General features: G+C 39.0%; 1 protein-coding gene across 1 annotated transcript; it reads left to right on the top strand.

Annotated features, from left to right (window-relative positions):
* The first annotated feature begins 1,235 nt into the window (after positions 1 to 1,235).
* MDFIC2 (MyoD family inhibitor domain containing 2) lies at positions 1,236 to 15,792 on the top strand. Its single transcript, XM_078151678.1, has 3 exons — positions 1,236 to 1,290; positions 4,880 to 5,101; positions 15,533 to 15,792. Exons 1-3 carry the CDS (start codon positions 1,236 to 1,238, stop codon positions 15,790 to 15,792), a joined length of 537 nt encoding a protein of 178 aa, XP_078007804.1.
* Positions 15,793 to 20,143: the final 4,351 nt, after the last annotated feature.

Below are 20,143 nucleotides of genomic sequence, written 5' to 3'. Positions count from 1 at the left end.
TCACTTCCCCTCCACGGGCCTCAGTTTTCTTATCTGTAGGAGGGGATTGGGCTAGGTGGCACCCATGATTCCCATCTCTGCCCATCAATCAAGCATTTATGAAGTGTTTGCTACATACCAGGCACTTTGCTAGGCACTGGAAATACAAAAGCAAACACAAAGAGAGTATGTGCCTCAAGGAGCTTACATTAAAAAGAGAAGACAAAGTACAAAAGGAAGTTTAAAGGGGGAAGGGAGCATGCTGAAGACACACCACGTGTGATAAAGAAATTCCAGAGTACTCTCTGGTGAGAAATGAAGACTTTGCTGGCCTGCATACTCTCCTTGAGCGGAGGAGTCATCAGTCAGAAGGAGAGGCCACAGGGGTGGAAGATACTTCCACTGTGTCAGTTCCAGGGCTGGAGTAAGCTTCTAGGATGAAGAGGTTTCGGAGGCACGGTAGAAGTCCAGAGTGCAGCCTGGAGAGGCATAAAGACCTGTGAGCATGGACAACTAAGGACCATGAAAGGTTAATCTATGAGATAGCCCCTGAGCTGTGTTCTGATGGGTGATAGTGATTCTTAAGGGTGGCTAGGTGGTGCAGTGGATAGAGATCCAGGCTTGGAGTTGGGAAGACTCATCTTCATGATGAGTCCAACCTCAGTTGTGTGACCCTTACTAGCTGTGTGACCCTGGGCAAGTCACTTAACCCTATTTACCTCAGTTTCCTCATTTGTAAAATGAGCTGGAGAAGGAAATGGCAAACCACCACACTATCTTTGCCAAAAAAATACCCAAATGGGGTCACAAAGAGTCAGACACAACTGAAATGACTCAACAACAAAAAGTAATACTTAGAACTGAGAAGGAGACAGTCAGCACGTATTAAAGACTTACTGGACTGGGTGCTTGTGCTAAAAGGGAAAACAAACACACAGCCCCTGTCTTCAGAAAGCTTACATTTCAGTGGAGGTAGACATCATATAAATAACTATATACCTATAAATACATGCCCAGGAGATGAAGGTTAATCTCATAAGGATGGTGGCAGGGAGGGAACCAACCAGGAAAAACCTCTTGTAGAAGGGTCTTTAAGGAAGTCAGAGAATATAAGAGGTGAAGGGAGAGCATTTTAGGCATGGGGACAAGCCAGTGCCAATATACAGGAGACACGTGTTGTTTGCAAAGGACAGCAAGTCTACCTGGATCATAGATTGTTTAGAGGGGAGAGAGGGGACTGCAGATCACTTCTACACATGGAAGAACAATCTGTAAGGAGGCCAGAGCTGGAACGTTGCATTTGGAGAAGAGGTAACGGGTCAGTTTGAAGTTAAGCTGGAACAGATGTGTGGAAGGCAATAATATGAAAGGACTGAAGAGTAGTGGAACCAAGAAGATGGAAGGTCATGGGCTCAAAAGTTTAGAGTTAGAAAGGATCTTAAGGTCATCAAGTCCAACTGCACCATTATAAAGCTGTGCAAACTGAGGCCACGAGAGGCTAAGTGATTGGCCCAAACTCACCCAAGCAATAAGTAGCGGAACTAGGGTTTGAATGCAGGTCCTTCGAATGCCAGGATCATTCAATTAAAAAAAATATATATTGAGTTCCTGTCTTAAATAAGGCATTAAACTGGGCCCTGGGGACCTAGATGGGAAGAAGCGGCAGGGATTCAAGCTAGCAGTGGGTAAGCTAGTAAAAGGATTCACTGTAGTGTAATGAATACAATGCTTAATCTCAAATCAAGTCCTGGGTTCAAAACCCACCATTGACATTCATTAGCTGTGTGACTACATGCAAGTCATTGAGTCTCAGTTTCCTTGTTTGTAAAATGGAGTTAATAATGCTTTAAGTACTTGCTCCAAAGGGCTATTGGGAGTTGCTACATGCAGAAGCATTATGTTGTTGTTCTTTAGTCACATTCGACTCTTCACAACCCCATAGACATATCACACCAATATGATCCATGAATTTTTTTTGGCAAAGATACTGAACTGCTTTGCCATTTCTTTCTCCAGTGCATTAAGACAAGCAACGGTTAAGTGACTTGCTCAGGGTTACACAGCTAGTAAGTGTCTAAAGCTGGATTCAAATTCAGGTGTTCCTAACTCCATGCCTAGACTTTTATCCACTGAGCTGCCCTAGCATTATGTATGTGTCCATTATCATTACTTAGGCTCTACATGATATACCTGTAACTACCTTCAAAGAGCTTACAATTTAAGAGTTGGGGAGAAGTAGGCATTAAGACTATGTCAGCCAAGAATTGGTATGACTCGCCTATCTGCTGTGTGCCTTGATTTCCGAATTATCAGAGTTGTAAGCAGAAATGTGGGGGCCTACTCCATAAGGTTGAACAGAGATGAGCATTTTCCTATCTGATTGGCCAACCCTACTATTTACCAAATATCACTTTCATTGCTCTACTGGAGATGTTTCTCTGAGCCCCTCTGACATGCAGATTTCCTATTTCCCTAGTACACACAACCTGAGCTCCTGCTAATCCTTTTTTTAAACATCAAATCATAGTGAAGGAATTTGAGGCTGGTAGTAAAAGAGAGAGGGTACAACAAGCGAGTTGGGAATGGGGACACTTTGCAACATCTGAAACAACGATGACCAAAAAAAACCCAGAATCACCTGAGACAAGCATGTGCCCCTTGCCATTAACTCTAGTGCTCCTCTGAAGTATCCACCAGCACCTAGCTTATAATCAATCATTCAAAATCATTGATGCAAGAACCAGCATGCTGTTGCCTTTCTCCCTTCCACTGGCCAAAGCTAAATGGTTGTAATGAAGAAATGGATATCAAGCCGACTTTTCCATCTGCATTGAATTTAGATGCAACTTACAGAAGGACTAGGACAGTGATTTGATGGGGGGAAAAATGATTTTTTTTTTATCCTAGGGTCATGGGACTGCTCTAACTAATTCAGTTCCCTACCCCCATGTAGTACAAGAGATACCATTGCTTGTCCAAGTAAGTAGTCTACTTAACTATGGGGGGTTGTGAACTTTCTTTAATATTTTGATAAATCTACTTTAATATAAATTGTTTCCTTTGTAACCTTATTTTTTTGACATGCATTTGAAAATATTACTTTGAGGAGACATAGGCTTCACCAGACTCCAAGGAGATCCCAAGGGGTCCAGGACACAAATTAGTTTAAGAATCCCCAACTTAGGCATTAGGAACCCAATAACAAAACAGAATTGTCCTTGCCCTAGAAAACACTTGGTTCTCCTTTCATGCTTTGGGTCAGTGTGACAATGATCTCTAGGTAGCATCGAATGCAAGAGCTGGAAGGGCTTTTTGAAATCACTTGATAGGACCCTTTTGCTTTACATAGATGAGGAAACTGAGGTCCACAGAAGAGAAATGTTTTGCAGTCTTTCCAGGACTCTTTCAATTTGCTTTTCTAATTTTTAACTAACTAGCCCCTGATGCCTGCTGGCCCTACTCAACACATAGCCTCAATGTCAGCATATGTGGGTTAGAAAAGAGTTGGCATGTTTTACCAATAGGCATGAAATAGCTGAATAAAAGAGAGGGTTCTAACCTTTTGGGGAGGGTCCTGGAGCCCTTTGTCACTCTGGTGAAACCTATGGACCCCTTCTCAGAATAGCATTTTTAAATGCATTAAATTAAACTACATAGGATTACAAAGGAAAACCACCGTACTGAAATACTTATATTTGTTAAAAGTCCAATTCAACAAATGCTTACTAACCACCCATCATGTGCTAAGTATCCTGCTAGATATTCAAAGATGATAACGAAATAGCCTTTGCCCTCACTGAGTTTACATTCTACTAGGAGGATTAATTGGACTATAATTAGATTCTATTAGATCTACAATGAGACTTTATTGAAACAGTAGTTCTGGGCTCTGTACACATTGCTCAATTCCTCTTCCTTACCCTTAATAAAAATGGGTAGCTAGGTGTCACAATGGATAGACTGCTGGCCCAGGAGTCAGGAAGACACTAGCTTTGTAACATTGGGACAAGTCACTTAACACTGCTTACCTCAGTTTTGTCATTTGTAAAATGAGCTGGAGAAAGAAATGGTGAACCACTCTAGTATCTCTGCCAAGAAAACCTCAAATGGGTCACAAAGAGTTGGGCATGGCTGAACAATGACAACACCCCCAATAAGACAGGATAGGGATAGGGATGGGACCTTGGATTCATTGTTTTAGGGAACTCCCGGATGAGAAGACTCCCTCAATTAATTCAGGTCCACATATCTTTTTTAGAAGTTAAATAGTCTTAGAGAGTTTCCTAGAGTGTTGACAAGTTAAGGGACAAGCCCAGGGTCAAACAACCCATATGTATCAGAGACAAGACTTGAATCCAAGTCCTCTTGGCCAGCTCTTCATGTATTCTACAAATACCAAGTCTTTACAATAAAATAGGAATGGGTAAATAATTATTCCTTGCCATGATGAAATTTTGGAATTTTTGAATTATACACATTCTGTTTCACCTCTGAGCCTGCATTGCCATTTTCCAATTTTCTTAAAAATTATCCTGATGAATTACTTCATTCATTCAAGTCAACCGTGTCTACCTTGGTCCAGGCACTGTGCTCCATTCTAGGAATACAGAGACAAAAACAAAGAGGTTCCTGCTCTCAGGAAGGCTATATTTTATCGGGAAGGGACAGGGTTTTTTTTTTCATAGATAAGTAAATCTATACAAAGTAATATATAATAAATAATATATACAAAATATTAGGGCTGAAAGTTTTACTCTTAAAAGTCTAGAATGGGTATTTATTTTTGGCCTGAAAAATCTATGATTTTTAAAAAATTCTATATCTTTAAGAATGCTGGATTAGAATTGCTATCTAAACAACTTCAGGTTTGTTTTGTGTGTGTATGTGTGTTTTTATTCAGATACTCAACTCACAAATGAAAAGCACTCAGATGAGAAATCTGTTAAGGGCATCGTTATAAATTCAGTATCCGAATTCAATATTGCCGACGCGCCATCCAAGGAAGCCCCCAATGAGAAAAAACTGTCAGCATCCAGCACATCACTGTCTTCTCCTGAAGAGTGCCAAACCAAATTCTCATACCTCCAAAACGATACATCATTTCATCAGAGAGACAATGATGGTATGTTTCTTAAAATTCAACAGATCTCTAAATAAAACCCTTTGTTTCCCCTCCCTCCCCCCTCAACCATGTAAAGAGCATCACATATGCTTAGTGTTGGAGAAATCTTTATGAATATTAAAAGAGAGGGCTCAGAATCTAGACAACAGTGAATGACACATGTCAAGGTCACTTGGCAATCGCATAGTACTCAGCAGATCATTTGCTCTCAAAACTGGGAATCCATAGGAAAAAAAATGTTTTTTAAGTGGCTAGGGTGTAATCAGTCTTATTTGCTGGGCTCAGAAATGCAAGCTTCTCTCTGCCACTGCACTCCCTTCAAAGGCTGTAGGATTCTTTTTCCTTTCCCATTGTGTAAAGAAATTGGGAGAAGCATGAGAGGCTCCAAAAAAGACAAATAAAGCTTGTAGGAAATGCAAAGAATCTGATACCAGCTGCCTATAGAGGATGAAATGTCTACAGGAAATATTGATTCTTGGGCATGCTGATTGGTGTAAACATGAGCCGTGCAATACCTCAGTATATCATTAAAGAGATATTCAAGTTACAAAGCATCCTCACCAAAGCCATTTGGTTGGGTAGAGACTCCACATCTAGGTGGGGGAAAATATTCCTTTGTTTAACCTCCTTGGCAGCTTTTCAAGGGGCAGAAACTGGGCACACATTGTTTGTCTTTCAGGCTCCTGTTTTCACACCTAAAAAGAGCAAGCTACTTACTGAAATATTGTAGTGGGCCGTGGAAGGAGCACCTAAAAGTAAGGCAGATCCCCAGCAGCCCTGGGGCTGCATTTTCTGGTCCATGTTTATGGATATGTTTAAAGTGTTGAAAGTTTTTAAAGCAATGTTTTCTCCTAAAAGTGAACAGAGGTGTCTACCTTAAGTTGTACATTTACAACAGAGAACGAGACTTCTCTTGCTTTTCTATTTAAATCCTCAAAGCTTGCCATATTGGATAGGGGGCCTACCTTGGAACTAGAAAGACCTGGGTTTAAGCCTTGCTTCTGATACATTATGGCTGTATGATTCTGGGGGAGGCACTAAAATTGCCAACCTGCAAAATTATCAAGCAAAACTGCCCTGATATTCTAGAGCCAGAGGGTAAAATAGAAATTGAAAGAATCTTCCAATCACCTCTTAAAAGTGATCCCAAAATGAAAACTCCCAGGAATATTACAGACAAATTCCTGGACTCCCAGATCAAGGAGAAAATATTTCAGGCAGCTAGACAGAAACAATTGAAGTATCATGGAGCCAGAGTCAGAAAAACACAAGATTTAGCAGCTTCTACATTAAAAGATTGGAGGGCTTGGAATATGATATCAGAGGGCAATGGAGCTAGGATTACAACCAAGAATCACCTACCCATCCTTCAGGGGGAAATGTGGACATGCAATGAAATAGAGGGCTTTCAAGCATTCCTGATGAAAAGACCAGAGCTGAATTGAAAGTTTGATTTTCAAGTACAAGACTCAAAAGAAGCATAAAAAGGTAAACAGGCAAGGGAAATCATAAGGGACTTAATAAGATTGAACTGTTTACATTCCTACTTGTAACCCATAATAACTTTCCTATTATTAGGGCAATTAGAAGGAGTGTGTGTGTATGTGTGTGTATGTGTATGTATGTATATATGTATGTGTGTGTGTGTATATATATATATATATATGTAGACAGAGAGTACAGGTGTGACATATATGATGGGATGATAACTAAAAAATATTAAATTAAGGTGTGAGGGAAAGGAATGCACTGGGAGAAGGGGAAGGGGAGAGGTGGAATGGGAAGATTGGAGAAGTGGTGGGAAACGCTGGAGTCTTACTCTCATTGGAATAGGCTCAAAGAGGGAAAAACACAGACTCAATTGGGTATAGAAATCTATCTTGCCCTACAGGAAAGTAGGAAAAAGTAATAAGAGAATAGGATTGGGGAGCAGTAGTGAGAAGCAAAACACTTTTGAGGAGGGATGAGGCGAAAGGAGAAACAGAATAGAATAAACAGGGGAAACAGGATGAAGGTAAATACAGTTAGCAACCATAACAGTGAAAAAAAATGTTGAAGTAAGTTTCTCTGATAAAGGCCTCATCTTTCAAATAAATACAGAAAGGAGCTAAATTTATGAAAATAAGAGCCATTCCCCAATTGAGAAATAATCAAAAAGCATGAACACTTTTCACATGAAATAATCAAAGCTGTCCACAGTCATATGAGAAAATGCTCTAAATTACTAGTGATTGGAGAAACACAAATTAAAACAATACTGAGGTACTACCTCACACCTATTAGACTGGCTAATAGGACAGAAAAGGAGAATGACAAATGTTGGATGGGATGTGGGAAAATTGAGACACTAATGCACTGTTGGTGGAGTTGTGAGTTCATTCAAGCATGATGTAAAGCAATTTGGAACTATGCCCAAATATTTATAGCAGCTCTTTTCTGGTGGCAAAGAATTGGAAATTGAGGGGGTGCTCATCAATTGAGGAAAGGCTGAAAAATTTGTGATATATGATTATGATGGAATACTATTGTGATATAAGAAATGAGGAGATAGATGTTCTTGGAAAAACCTGGAAAGACTTACATGTACTGATACAAAGTGAAATGAATAGAATCAGGAGAACATTGTACATAGAAACAGCAATGTTGTAAGATGATGAAATATGGTTGACTTAGCTATTCTCAGCAATACAATGATCCAAGACAACTCTGAAGGATTTATGATGAAAAATGCTATCCATCACCAGAGAAAGAACTGATGGAGTCTGAATACAGATCAAAGCACATTTTTTTTTTTACTTCATTTTTGGGTTTTTTTTATTTTGGTCTATGTTTTCTTTTAGAACATGATTAATATGGAAATTTGTTTTGCATGATGACACACATACAACCTATATCAAATTGCCTGCCTTTTTAATGAGAGGGGTGGGGAGAGAGAGAAGTTGGAATTCAATTTTTTTTTTGTCTAGGTAATGGGGTTACATGACTTGCCCAGGGTCACACAGCTAGTAAATGTCAAGTGTCTCAGGCCGTATTTGAACTCAGGTCTTCCTGACTCCAGGGTTGGTGCTCTATCCACTGCGCCACCTAGCTGCCCCAGGAATTCAATTTTAAAGACAAGTGTTGAAAATTGTTTTTACGTGTAATTAGCGGAAAATAAAATACTAAATATGAAAAAAATATTCATTCACCTTGTGGAATATTTCTTCCTTGGAGATGATGGCAGAACAAGCTCAGGGTCCACACAGTTATAAGCAGGTAAGGGGGAAAATCCTCTCTGACCTTCCATGTTGTAATTGACTACTCTTGGATATATACTTCATCTTCCTGGGCCTCAGTTTCTGTGTGCCAGGCATTGTCCAAGCTGCTGGGGAATATGAAATTAAAAATAGACCAGTCCCTCCCTCAGAAAGCTTACATTCTATTGGAAAGATATAGCATGTGTACAGGAACATAAATGAAAAGAATACGCAAAGAACTTTCAAGAGATAATAATTGGAGAAATTAGGAAAGGCTACATATAGGCAATGGTACCAGAACTAATTTTGGGAGAAAATGAAGCTCGCAGCCTCCTCCCTTCTAACACAGTGAAATGATTGCCTGTGTGATTAAGAGGCTTTTAACAGACGTTATGAAATGACTGGGACACAAGTCCCAGAATCAAAAGCTTCCCGTGAGGATTTCAATAATAAAGCATTTTACTGGATTGCCCCCAGGCTACTTGGAACTTATCATGTGGGATCAGACTAACAATCCTTGAATTAAGAACTCCCAATGTACAGATCAACACAATAAGCCATAATGCTCCCAAGGAACTGATCTATCGTATCGATGATCCCAGAATAATGAGAATGGCTTCTGGCTGGTGAGGAGCACCAAAGTCCTTGCATTCCCAATGAAGGGCCATAGTAATTGCTCCATGAAAATGGTAACTGATACACAGCAGCTTTGTGCAACATAAATAACAGGCTTCTCATTGTTAAAAATAGCCAAGGAAATTAATAAGGCTAATTGAATGAGGTTGCTTTTGTTAAGATCTGGACTGAAGCCAACCTGACCCAGGAAATGCAAGTTTATGACTGACCTGTCAGCTAATTGTCCATCCTTTACTCACCCCATTGTGACAAGACGTCAAGGAAAGAGTTTTTTGTACTGTGCACCGGGATGAAAATCCTCAGGCTGAGGCATCGAAGAAGGAAGAGCAAAGCATTCTCAACATCCTAAATCCTAAAACAACAGCAATTATGAAATTTAGGAGTTTCAGAGTCACTTCATTAATGGAGGATTTGGTGGCTTCAATTAATTTAATAATATAAGCATTGAGAAATGGGGAGGGGGGGTCATTGTTCTTACTGAGATAAATACAGTTAAGTCTTTCAAGAATAGCAGAGGGAAACAGGAGGAGAATGGGGAAGCTGACATCTACTTTTATGCAGTTTGTGGTTAATTTATTTTCAAATGTATAAATGTGTGCATTGGAATGGTTGCTTAATTGCTAATATCTATTATTTATATACATTGCCCCACTTAAAACAGGATGAAAAAGCCTCACCCATGCAGATTTTTTGAAATGTGCTGCATCCATTAGCACAGTTCATGGTGTGTGCCCTGATGGGAATTTAACAGTCTCTCCACTGAACGTCAGAGTCTATGTGCTACAACATCACTTTGTTGTTAAAATGTTGTGCTTTTTGTGTGGTCTTCTCCAGAATAATGAAGAAAGTCTAGAGAACTCTCTCTCTCCATATTCTGGGCCCTGCATTATCTGTCTCTTTTCTGATTGTTAGGGTACCACTGGGGTTAATGAATGGAAGGATATACTTGTTATTAGAAAACAGAGAGTGTGTGTGTGTGTGTGTGTGTGTGTGTGTGTGTGTTTAAAGCCTGAGAAGATGCCTAATGGATGTGTAATTTTGAATTTGATACATGGTATCTAGGTGGAGGGGAAAAGCATAAATATAAGGTACCTAAAAAGAATAGTCTTAATTACACCATGGCCTACTGGATAAAATGATTACATTTTCTACCCGGTAAATTTCATACAATTAAATGCAGCCATGTCACCTTATAAAATGTTTCAATTTTATAATTATTTCAGTTCATTTACTCAGAAAAAAATAAAAGCACAAATTTACTCAGGATCACCCAAATCCAGTCATTCTAATTCTAAAGAACTGACTTAAAAGTTAGTTGTGCTTGTCTGAACTTAAATAGCTCTTGACATATTTAAATCTGTATTACAATTGAAAACATTGGGGATGATACACTGGTTACAGAAAGACACTCAATCACGCTTTATTTATTCATATTATATGCTAAAGAACTTTAAAAAAAAAAGAGAAGCTGTTGTGTAAGTGGTGAGATAAGGATTGTATTCTTTTGGACTGGAAACTTTAGGTTCCCAGGTTGAACAAGAATATCACAAAGCTATCCAGTAAAATTCATCAGTTGTCCTAGGTATTTTCACACAATAAATGCACTGACACATTATGGCACATGATGGAGAGAATAAGGTTCTATACCCTCCCTCAATATCCTTACACCCATCAGGGCTTTCCTGAAGCCACCACCTTGGATACCATACTCAATGGTGTCAACATATTACAAGAGGGTACTGAGCTAAATAATGGGTGATATTAGGAACATAGGTTATTGCCTCCCAAAAAACCTCTTCCTGTTACCCACTGGATGTGGTATTAACACTGAGTAGCAGAAACAGGGAGAGGCAGGAAACACTGGGCTGTAGGCAATACATTGGTTGCCTAAATTCGTTGTTCTAGCTCACCTAAATTCTACCATAGCTAAGCATTCAAATAAAGAAGATGCTCCTGGTAACTGAGCCATCCTTCAGTGTATGGTAAGCTTTTAGTCATGCCAGGCCCTGGCCACCTTAAAGTTTATTACAAGCCCCCAGTGAGAGTTGGCCAAAAAACGGGGTCAGGAATTAAATTCAAAAAAGAATGAAGAGGTGAGAATACCAACAGGATTCATCAGAAGCATCCTGGGGTCCCCAGCCCTTTTCAGGTTAAGTTCTTGAGCTGAAATCCATGTTATGAATTCTTCTGTCTTTACCTTTTGACTCCCAGTAAATTTTTCACGCAACTATAACTGCATATCATCCTGTGCCTGGAAGAAAGAGGACTCCATAGATTTCCATTCCATTGATCTTAAATTGTTTGCCCTAAAAAGGAGAAGGGCATATAATATTACGTTTGGACTCACTTACTTCATGTGAAATGCTTTCATGGAAAGAGTGGTGGATGTAGAAATAAAAGACCTGAGCAGAAATCTGTTCTGTGCCACCCCCTACTTCCCATATTGACATGATCATAGCACCTAGCATTTCTGGAACTCAGTTTCTTCCTCTGTAAAATGAGGGACTTAGACTGAAAGATCTCTAATGTTCATTTTAAGTATAAATCCAATTAAAAACCTGCATATACATTGTATTTCAGTGAAGCCAAATGTTTATGATTCTTAAAAAAAAAATATAAAGGAAGAAACATACGTTAGAAAAAGCAAAGTTTTAGTTGCTCAAGGTCATACTAGATCAAAGGTCTGTGGCCTCTTTGGAATAAACCCAGGAAGAAACAGAAACATGTCCTTGACCAATATGGGGGAAGAGGAAGGGGTGGTGGGAGGGGACTCTAGCCATGTGTTTGTTCTTTATTGAACATTAAAGTCCCATGAAAAAGTGTGGCAAGAGGAAAGAAAATATCCTTGCTCTCAGGAAGTAAAACTCCATTTCTTTTTCCAGCAAGTTGCAAAATTTCCTCTGAACTGCTTATTTTACTTTTGTGCAAACAAAAACAGGCCATATGCAAAACGGTTTCCTCTGCTTGTGTAGAATTCCTTAATACTTCTTTTGAGAAAGCAAAGACTGGAACATATTTTCAAGTTAGGGGAGAAATCTGTTTTCAATTCATTAATGCCGCCATGTTTACCCTGGGCAAGAGTAGCCACTTTTTATGACCAAATTTAAAAAAAAAAAAAAGACTAACTTAGAAACTGAGAAAACAAGTTCTATTCTCAAGTGCAAAATGGGGGTGTCGGGGGACCTAATGATAATTCTGCCAAGGGATACAGGAAAAAAATAACATTTCAAATAAAGTTTGCTATGTGTCCTGGAAGCCAAGACCTGAAGGCGGCCAACTCCAGACAGTTTGGCAAAAGTAATCTCATCATCAACACTGAAAGTCACAGAGTCCCCAGAGCCTGGGTTCCAATCCCAGTTCTGTCACTTCCTACCTTTGTCACTCTGGGCAAAACACTTCATTTCTCTCTGCCCCAGCTTCTTCCCCAGGCAAATGAGTAACTAGACTTCTTCCAAGTTTCCTTCCAGGTAGAAATCTTTTTTCTTATGGTTTTAAATATGTATTAATAATAGCTTATAATAATAGGTAGCATTTGTATAACACTTTCAGGCATATGTGTATATGCATACATATGTACATGTGTGCATATACATGTATGTGCATACATGTATTTATGATAACTTATAATAGGTAGCATTTGTATAGCACTTTCAGGCATATGCATATATACATATATGCAGCTATGTGTATATAAACATATGTGTGTATTTATGCATATATGCCAGAAAGTGTTATACAAATGCTACCTACTTTTAAAAGCTATTATTGTTACCATTTTGTTGTTATACTATATTTCAAGAATAATATATTGCCATAATATATATTTATATGTATGTGTATATAAATATATGCATAGATATCATATGTATGCATATGTATATATTCTCTTCACAACAACCCTGGGAAATTAGTGCTTTTATTGTTCCCATATTACAAATGATGAAATTCAGATGGACACAGATTAAATGACTTATCCAAAGGCATGAAGGCAGGAAGTTAACACACATGAATTAAGCATTAAGTGCTTTACAATTATTATCTCATTTGATCTCAACAACCCTAGCAGGGAAGTACTATCATTATCCCCATTTCACAATTGAAACGAGGCAGACAAAGGTTAAATGACTTGCCCAGAGTCACATAGCTAGTAAGAGTATTTGAATTCAGGTATTCCTAACTCCCAACACTCAGTACACTGGGCCACCAGTTGCTGTCTAAAGTTAAGTGACTTGTCTAGGGTCACATATTTAATATGTGCCTAAGGATCTGAATTCAGTTCTTCCCAACTTCAGGCCATGTTCTACCCACCACACCAATTAGCTAGTAGTAAGCGCCTGAGGCCATGAACTCATCAGGTCTTCCTGACTCCAAATGTCAGGGTGCTGTCCACTCTATCACCTCTTAAGGAAAGGGAAAGCCCAACTGATATTCAAATCTTACCATCTTTAAACAGGTATTGCTACTGATAATATTAGGGATAATGCATTAGTCACAGAAAGACACACTTTACTAATTCTTAGTATACATTAAAGAATTATTTTTAAAAGAAAAGAACTGGTTCCCCTAGCGCTAGCACTGAGAGGAAAAATGTCACCCCCTCAACTACACATATACATGTATTTGCCCAAATATACACGTATATTAATATGTATCACACATGTATTATGCGTATTTTCAGTCATGGGTTTATAGTGGGTCCCGTTTAAATAGTACTAAGGCAAACCTGACCTGCTCTCCCAGGACAATGGTTCCATTTCTCCCAAGAGCAGAGCAGAGACTTCATTGCCAATCTTTTTCCTGGTAGGTGCTGCTGCTGCTGCAGTCTCCTAGTCACTGATGCATTAAGGGCTTTTTTTTTTTTCTCTCATGTATCTAACAGCCAACACTCCCCTCTTCTGAAATGCATAGACCTGCTGGAATGTATGCAGCCTGCTAGCATGCTTCTATATGTTTGTGGATGGTTTTCTGGTTATTTATGGGAGATTGGCGAACAGTCCATATGCCAGAAGCTGGCACTGAGTGAATCAAAACCAACCAAAACTGGCAAAAGGCAAGTGCCGTTCACTGAGACGGGCAGCGTTAGGGGCGCACGGCTGCCTCTACTATAAATATTGAGTAATTGCCCCGGCACCTGCAGCCTTATGTGACAATTATACTCGTCAGGAGGAGTCAGAGGGGAGTTCTTACTGCCATCTCATTAAAAGGAAAAAGAAAAAATACATACCAATATTCACAGCTTAACAGTGAAGCTTTACAGAACGCTTTACAGGGATGGGGCGGTGAGGGGGGAGAGTCACGGGAAGGCTTTCCTTTAAAAGAAAAAAAGATATTTCTTCTATTTGGGGAGAGTTTCCATATTTTTCTTCCTCTTAAAAAATTTAACAAGCCTATGAACCACAAAGAAAAAATAGCTTTAAAAAGTTGTTGGAGGCAAGTGATTTGAGGGTACAAGGGAGTTCGGAGGGGAGCATAAGCCTCACTGGGGCAAACTTTTCTGTCTCATGATCAGGTTACTGTTTGCTGAGTCCTACAACCGCTGGTTATGAACATTTTATTGAATAAAACTCCTTATGAAAATTAAACTTTAAACAGATGATCTCCATCTGGCGGGGCGTGGGGTGTGGGGGTGGAAGGAGTTTGGGATGTTTTCTCCGTGTCGTGTTGGACCACCTCTTTCAACCAGCGATGATCTTCAGATGATGCATTTCAGTTAATTAGTTACCCTGCCTTAACTCCTATTCACTCACTCACTTCTCAGTTACATAAGACCAGCACGATTTTATGGATTTAATTTTTTTCTTACCTGAAAAATGAAAAGTTATTTTAGCAACAGGACTGCCAAATTTTCTAGCATATTCCTCAATGAAAAATAAAATATAGTCAGCGGGAAACTCTTGCAGCTGTTTGGCTGGAATTCCCAATTACCAGAAATGCCCTTGGAGATTCTTTTTGGATTTTTACAGGCCCACATAATGAATTCTTAAGCCAATTTTCTTAAAGTGAACTTTTCTTTAAATGTATTAGTATGTGTCTTACCTAAGTACCTCTGTGGTGAGTATCTGTGCTAAAGGAAGGGCATGAGAAGTAGAGCTAATAAAATAAAATACCTTACACCTATGGAGTGAGTGCTTCACGATGTACCAACTGCTTCCCCAAGAACAACCCCAAGAGGCAGTAAAAGTGTTAGTATTCTTATTGTACACTTAAAAAAAAAACAAATGAGGTGACTTTGTGTGTGTATGGTGTGCGTGTGTGTGTGTGTGTGTGTGTGTGTGTGTGTGTGTGTTGGGGGAAGAATGAACATGTAGAAAAAGGGTCAGTAGTGAATACATACATTAAATAACTAGAGTTTTTGGTTACATTTCTAAAAATTGAAAGAAAAATGCACTTGTGCCTGAAATGTGGGTCACTCATTCAGAGTTGGATGTACTATTTGTCAGTTACACTTTTTGGCCAATTTCTATTTAACATCAGCCATTATGCCTTTCTTAGAACTATACTTCTTCCCATGTTTCTTACAATCTTTTTTTTTCTCCCCCCCCCCTTATTTTTTGGACAGATGAATGTGCCTCACTTATCCTCACCTGTCTGTTTTGCCAGTTTTTGGATTGTCTTCTAATGCTGCCTGATACTTGTGAAACTGTGTGCATAAATACGTGCTGCCCATCACATCGATACTATCATGCCTCTGATGAGAATCACCCCAGAAATGACTGCAATTGCAATTGTGATGTTGACTGCAGCCTGTTTGAATCTTGCCATGAGACAAGCGAATGCTTGGAGCTGGCCATGGAGATTTCAGAAATCTGTTACCGCTAACATGAGAAAGCACCAGATCCCTTTAAAAAAGAAAAAAAAAACTCTTTGATTTCCTAGAAATTTCCCATATGACCAGGATGTGAGGTTTATTTGTTATAAGCATCTTGGACTCTATATATCACATTATCTTGCATCCATTTGGGAAGAATTGCATTTTGCACGAAAGGTCCTTGTTCACAATTTCACAACTGCATGACACTGGCAAATAGAATCTTTAATCGTAGATGAAACGCAAATCCAAAACAACCACCACAAAATGTTTTCACTGCATTCCTGCTTCCCAGCTGGCATGCTAATCCCCTCTTTCTGTCGCTACATTCACCAGCTTGCACTCTGGATTCAGCCCTATTCCCAAATACAGGGCGAACTGGAGTACTCTTTTAGGACTGACATCCATACATTAGCTCCTCTTCTTAACAGACTCATACATAAACATCATGCTTTGTTGGTTACTATTAATAATGGATGATAGAACATCATTTTATAATTAAAGATTTATTTATACAATCCCTTAAAACTCACTTATATGTTCAGTTTAGGGAGAAAAGGGAATTACATGATTAGGAGCCATGTTGCTGTAATTACAGCCGATGTCTCTGAAACATCTCTGGTGGATTTGGAGTCTGATGTGCTCCGGCGGAGAGCTGTAATTCTAGACCATATTAATCTGTGTCTATGATTATGCCATAACAGGTTATGTCTATTTTTAATTTGTTACAGGAAGGTTCTCCTTAGCTCTAATGAGCATTAATGGCAATGTTTCAGGAGGAGAGTGACCTCGGTTAATCAATTGCTTCTTTTCCTGATTTCTGTTCGTAAGGTAAACAGGAGATTGCAAAAGAAACTACAGTTTTCCTAACTTGAATTTTTACAAGCACTACAAACACGTAAAAATACAGCTATCCGTTCAACACGGAGCTCTTAATGCTGCATGTCATTCAGATACTATGGATGTTTGTTTGTTTTTTTCCCTTCTGATAAAGTTTGTAGTTATTAGCATTAATTAATGCTAATTAACTTGTATAATAACAAAGGACACAATATGAAATGGAAAATGATTTCTTAGCTCAAAGCAGGGAAATAAAATCACACAATTTCCTTTGAACATCTTTCTTCGTTATAGCTATTCTGGAATGTACCTTAGTTTCAGGAGACTCCATTCTGTTGTCTTTAGGCAAACAATGCTCATAAACTTGTTCTTGTGATTTTTCCACCTGCCTTGCCATTACTGCCCCTCTTCTCATCAGGAACCTCCTCCAGGCTCCAGTCTCCAGAGAGTCTACCCACACCCCTCATTCTCCATGTCCTTCCTCTCTCTCGGTGGAATTTTGGCGCTGTGCCTTGGCCTTGGGCTGTTCTGATTAGTGGGTTAGTCGATGAAAATTCACTTTCACCCACCGAATCTAGTTAGTCCTAGATCATGCCAAACCACCCAGCCATCCACTAGGATGCCAGGGCCTATACAGCATGGGCACCTTGACATCTGCCCTGTCGACCCTTTCCATCCATTCCCCTCCCCAACCCTTCCACTTGTTGATCTGGCTCTGAGAATAACAATAAAATATCCATTGCTACTGGACAGGGTGCAGCAATCTATGGCTCCATTCATAGTCCCTGTGGTTTGCCTACACCAAAACTCCTCTCCCTAGGAAACCATTCTTTTACACATCCATCTCCCTTATTAGAATGTAAGCTTCTAGAGAGCAGGGATTGTCTTTTTTTTTCATATTTGCATCCCTATCATTTAGCACAGTGTCTGACTTATAGAAGGCACCTAATAAAAGATTATTGACCAACTTCAAGAGAAGACAACTAATTAATGAACTGTATTTCCCAACTGTCAGCATTTTTACACAAACATCTTGAAACTATTAGTTATTGGTCCCATATTGCATGTTTTCAAAAAGATTTTGAAAAGCCTATTAACAAAAAAACTAATATTAGCATTAAAAAGCTAAAGAACAGTTCAGTTACATCAGATCATCTTTACCCAGTTGGAGTCAATTTCCCAAATAGTTGAACAGAGTTTTTCTTACTCATTTCAGCTTCAGTTCATAGGATATTAGATTCAAAAACTAGAAAGGACCTCAAAGATCTAATTCCCTCATTTTAAAGATGAGGAAACAGTTCTAGAAAAGGGAAGTGACTTGCCCAAGGTAACACAGGTTATGAGTGGCAGAGCTCAGATCAGATCCTACTTCCTCCTTCTCTAACTATATTCAGCTCTCTTTCCCTGAACAAGTGAGGTAGCTATCCTCTACTACTTCCCAACTCAGTCAGTACCAGGCAGGGTTCAAGACAGACCTACCATGATATTTTGACTCAAGGCTACTGTTTCCACTTAGGGACATTTAGACTCTATCCCAATTTATACACAGAATATGTGAAGGATGGGGATGATCATAGAATCATTGATTTTGACCTTGAAAGAGTGATTTAATCTAATGCCTTCATTTGACAGGTGTGAAAAGTGAGGCCAGGAAAGCTCCAAAGATTAATGTGCAATGAGTCTGGAAAGTATGGTAGTATTCCTTATACTTTGGTATACCTGGCCCCACCACCATCACCAAAGATAATGACTTAAATAAAATACAGGGAGATTAAAGAACTGAAAAATGTTTGATTTTCCCCCTTTTCTGAATTGCAGCTAGATTCTTGTGGAAGCAACAAGATGTCCCTCACTTTCCATACTAAGTTCACCCTTTGCACATTTTTAGAATTAACTGTGCTGCATGGTAACAAGCCAGTTTTGTATGATATGAAAACATTCCCTTCTTTATAACTCATAATAACACAGCATCCATTTTGTGAACAGGAATGGCTCTTTCATTTTAATAATAAGATCACAATAGTAGAAAGGAACCCCAGAACTCATCTAGTGCAAACATTTCAATACTTCAATAATCAGTGGTCAATAAATATTTATTAAACATCTACTACGTGTCAAGAACTGTGCTAAGCACTGGAGATGCAAATACAAAAATGAAAGCAGCCCCGCCTTTAAGGAGCTTAAAATCTAATGGGGAAAGACAATAAACAAAATGTGCAGGGAGAACAGAATATGAGAGTATGGGGGGCAAGTCAAAAAAAATCCATAATGAGTGCAGCCAGAGTATCCAAAGAAGTCCAAAATTACTTTATAGATAAGGAAGCTGAGGCTCAGAGAGGCTAAGTGACTTGTCCAAGGTCATACATGCAGTAATCATCAGAGCAGAATTTGAACCCAAGTCCTCTGACTCTAAAGTCAATGTAGTTATTGTTGTTCTTTTTTTCCCTCTATATCATATGACTCTTTCTGCTGTACCAAGAGAAATTCCTAGTAAACCCCAGGCGGGTAGGAAAATGCAACTAAAAAGCTTAGAAGCACACAAAGGGAGAAGAAAAGATGTAGATGTAGTGGCTGATGAGATGAAAATGTCAGAATCTGGGAGCAACACTGGGGTGTTTTTTTGTAGCAATGGAATATCCTGCTTCTGAATGTAAAGAATGTGACAGTCATAAAGAAGAGCTTCCCAGGGACTCACAAGCATGTGCGCGCGTGCGCGCACACACACACACACACACATCCCAAAAGTAATTTGAGAACATGCAACCCTTTTAGAGAATCTGGAACTGCGATGTTCCCACAGCAATATAACTTCACAGTCCCAATCTCATGGATTTGCTCCACGGGTTTTATAAAAACCACTGCGTCTCTACAAGGCGACAAAATATGAAAAGGACTGGCAAAATGCAGTTACATTTAACTCGTTATTGAAATTTCCCCACTGCCAAAGATGACAGGCCTACAAAACTAATCATCATCTCTGGACAATCAAAGTTAATTGAATGAAATTCTCTTTGGTATTTTCCAAGGGACTAAGAAAACACAGACAAGGAAACTGGGCAATTAGAAAACACCATGTGGGGCATATTAGAAATTGTTTAAAGTATAAATGCATGGATGGAAAATGTTGAAATGGGAATTTCATAAATAATCCTCCACTATAAATTGGAACAAAATAAAACAATGTTAACAAGTTAATGTAACTTAAGGAACATCACAGACGCACTGGTCAAACGTCAAGTTCTCTCTCTAGCATATATAAAATTTTAAAAATTGGTAAAGCGTCAAGGAATACATTTACTTAGTTTGGGAAATGTTGTCACACTGTTCATTGAATTGGCTTATTCAGCTTATTTAGGGGGCTTGGTGAATTAAAGTGTCTCAGTCCTCAGAAGTAGGAGCTCAAAGATCAAATACAGTTCTATAACTGTGGGTGAATTACTTCACTTCTCTGAACTTCAATTTCCACATCTGTAAAATGGAAATATTAATGCCCCAAAGATTTACCTGGAAACATTGGTGTGG

The sequence above is a fragment of the Phascolarctos cinereus genome, unplaced genomic scaffold (assembly GCF_003287225.1).
Source record: "Phascolarctos cinereus isolate Bilbo 61053 unplaced genomic scaffold, phaCin_HiC Scaffold_4;HRSCAF=312, whole genome shotgun sequence".
NCBI lineage: Eukaryota > Metazoa > Chordata > Mammalia > Diprotodontia > Phascolarctidae > Phascolarctos > Phascolarctos cinereus.
Note: the sequence above shows the minus strand (reverse complement) of the source record. Positions and strands in the feature narration are given on the sequence as shown.

Excerpts from the sequence above, each read along its gene's own strand:
- MDFIC2 (XM_078151678.1), top strand. The coding sequence starts at position 1,236 with ATGGAAGAACAATCTGTAAGGAGGCCAGAGCTGGAACGTTGCATTTGG. Across the intron at positions 1,291-4,879 it reads ACGTTGCATTTGGAGAAGAG|ATACTCAACTCACAAATGAA; the intron begins GTAACGGGTCAG and ends GTTTTTATTCAG. Across the intron at positions 5,102-15,532 it reads TCATCAGAGAGACAATGATG|ATGAATGTGCCTCACTTATC; the intron begins GTATGTTTCTTA and ends TTTTTTGGACAG.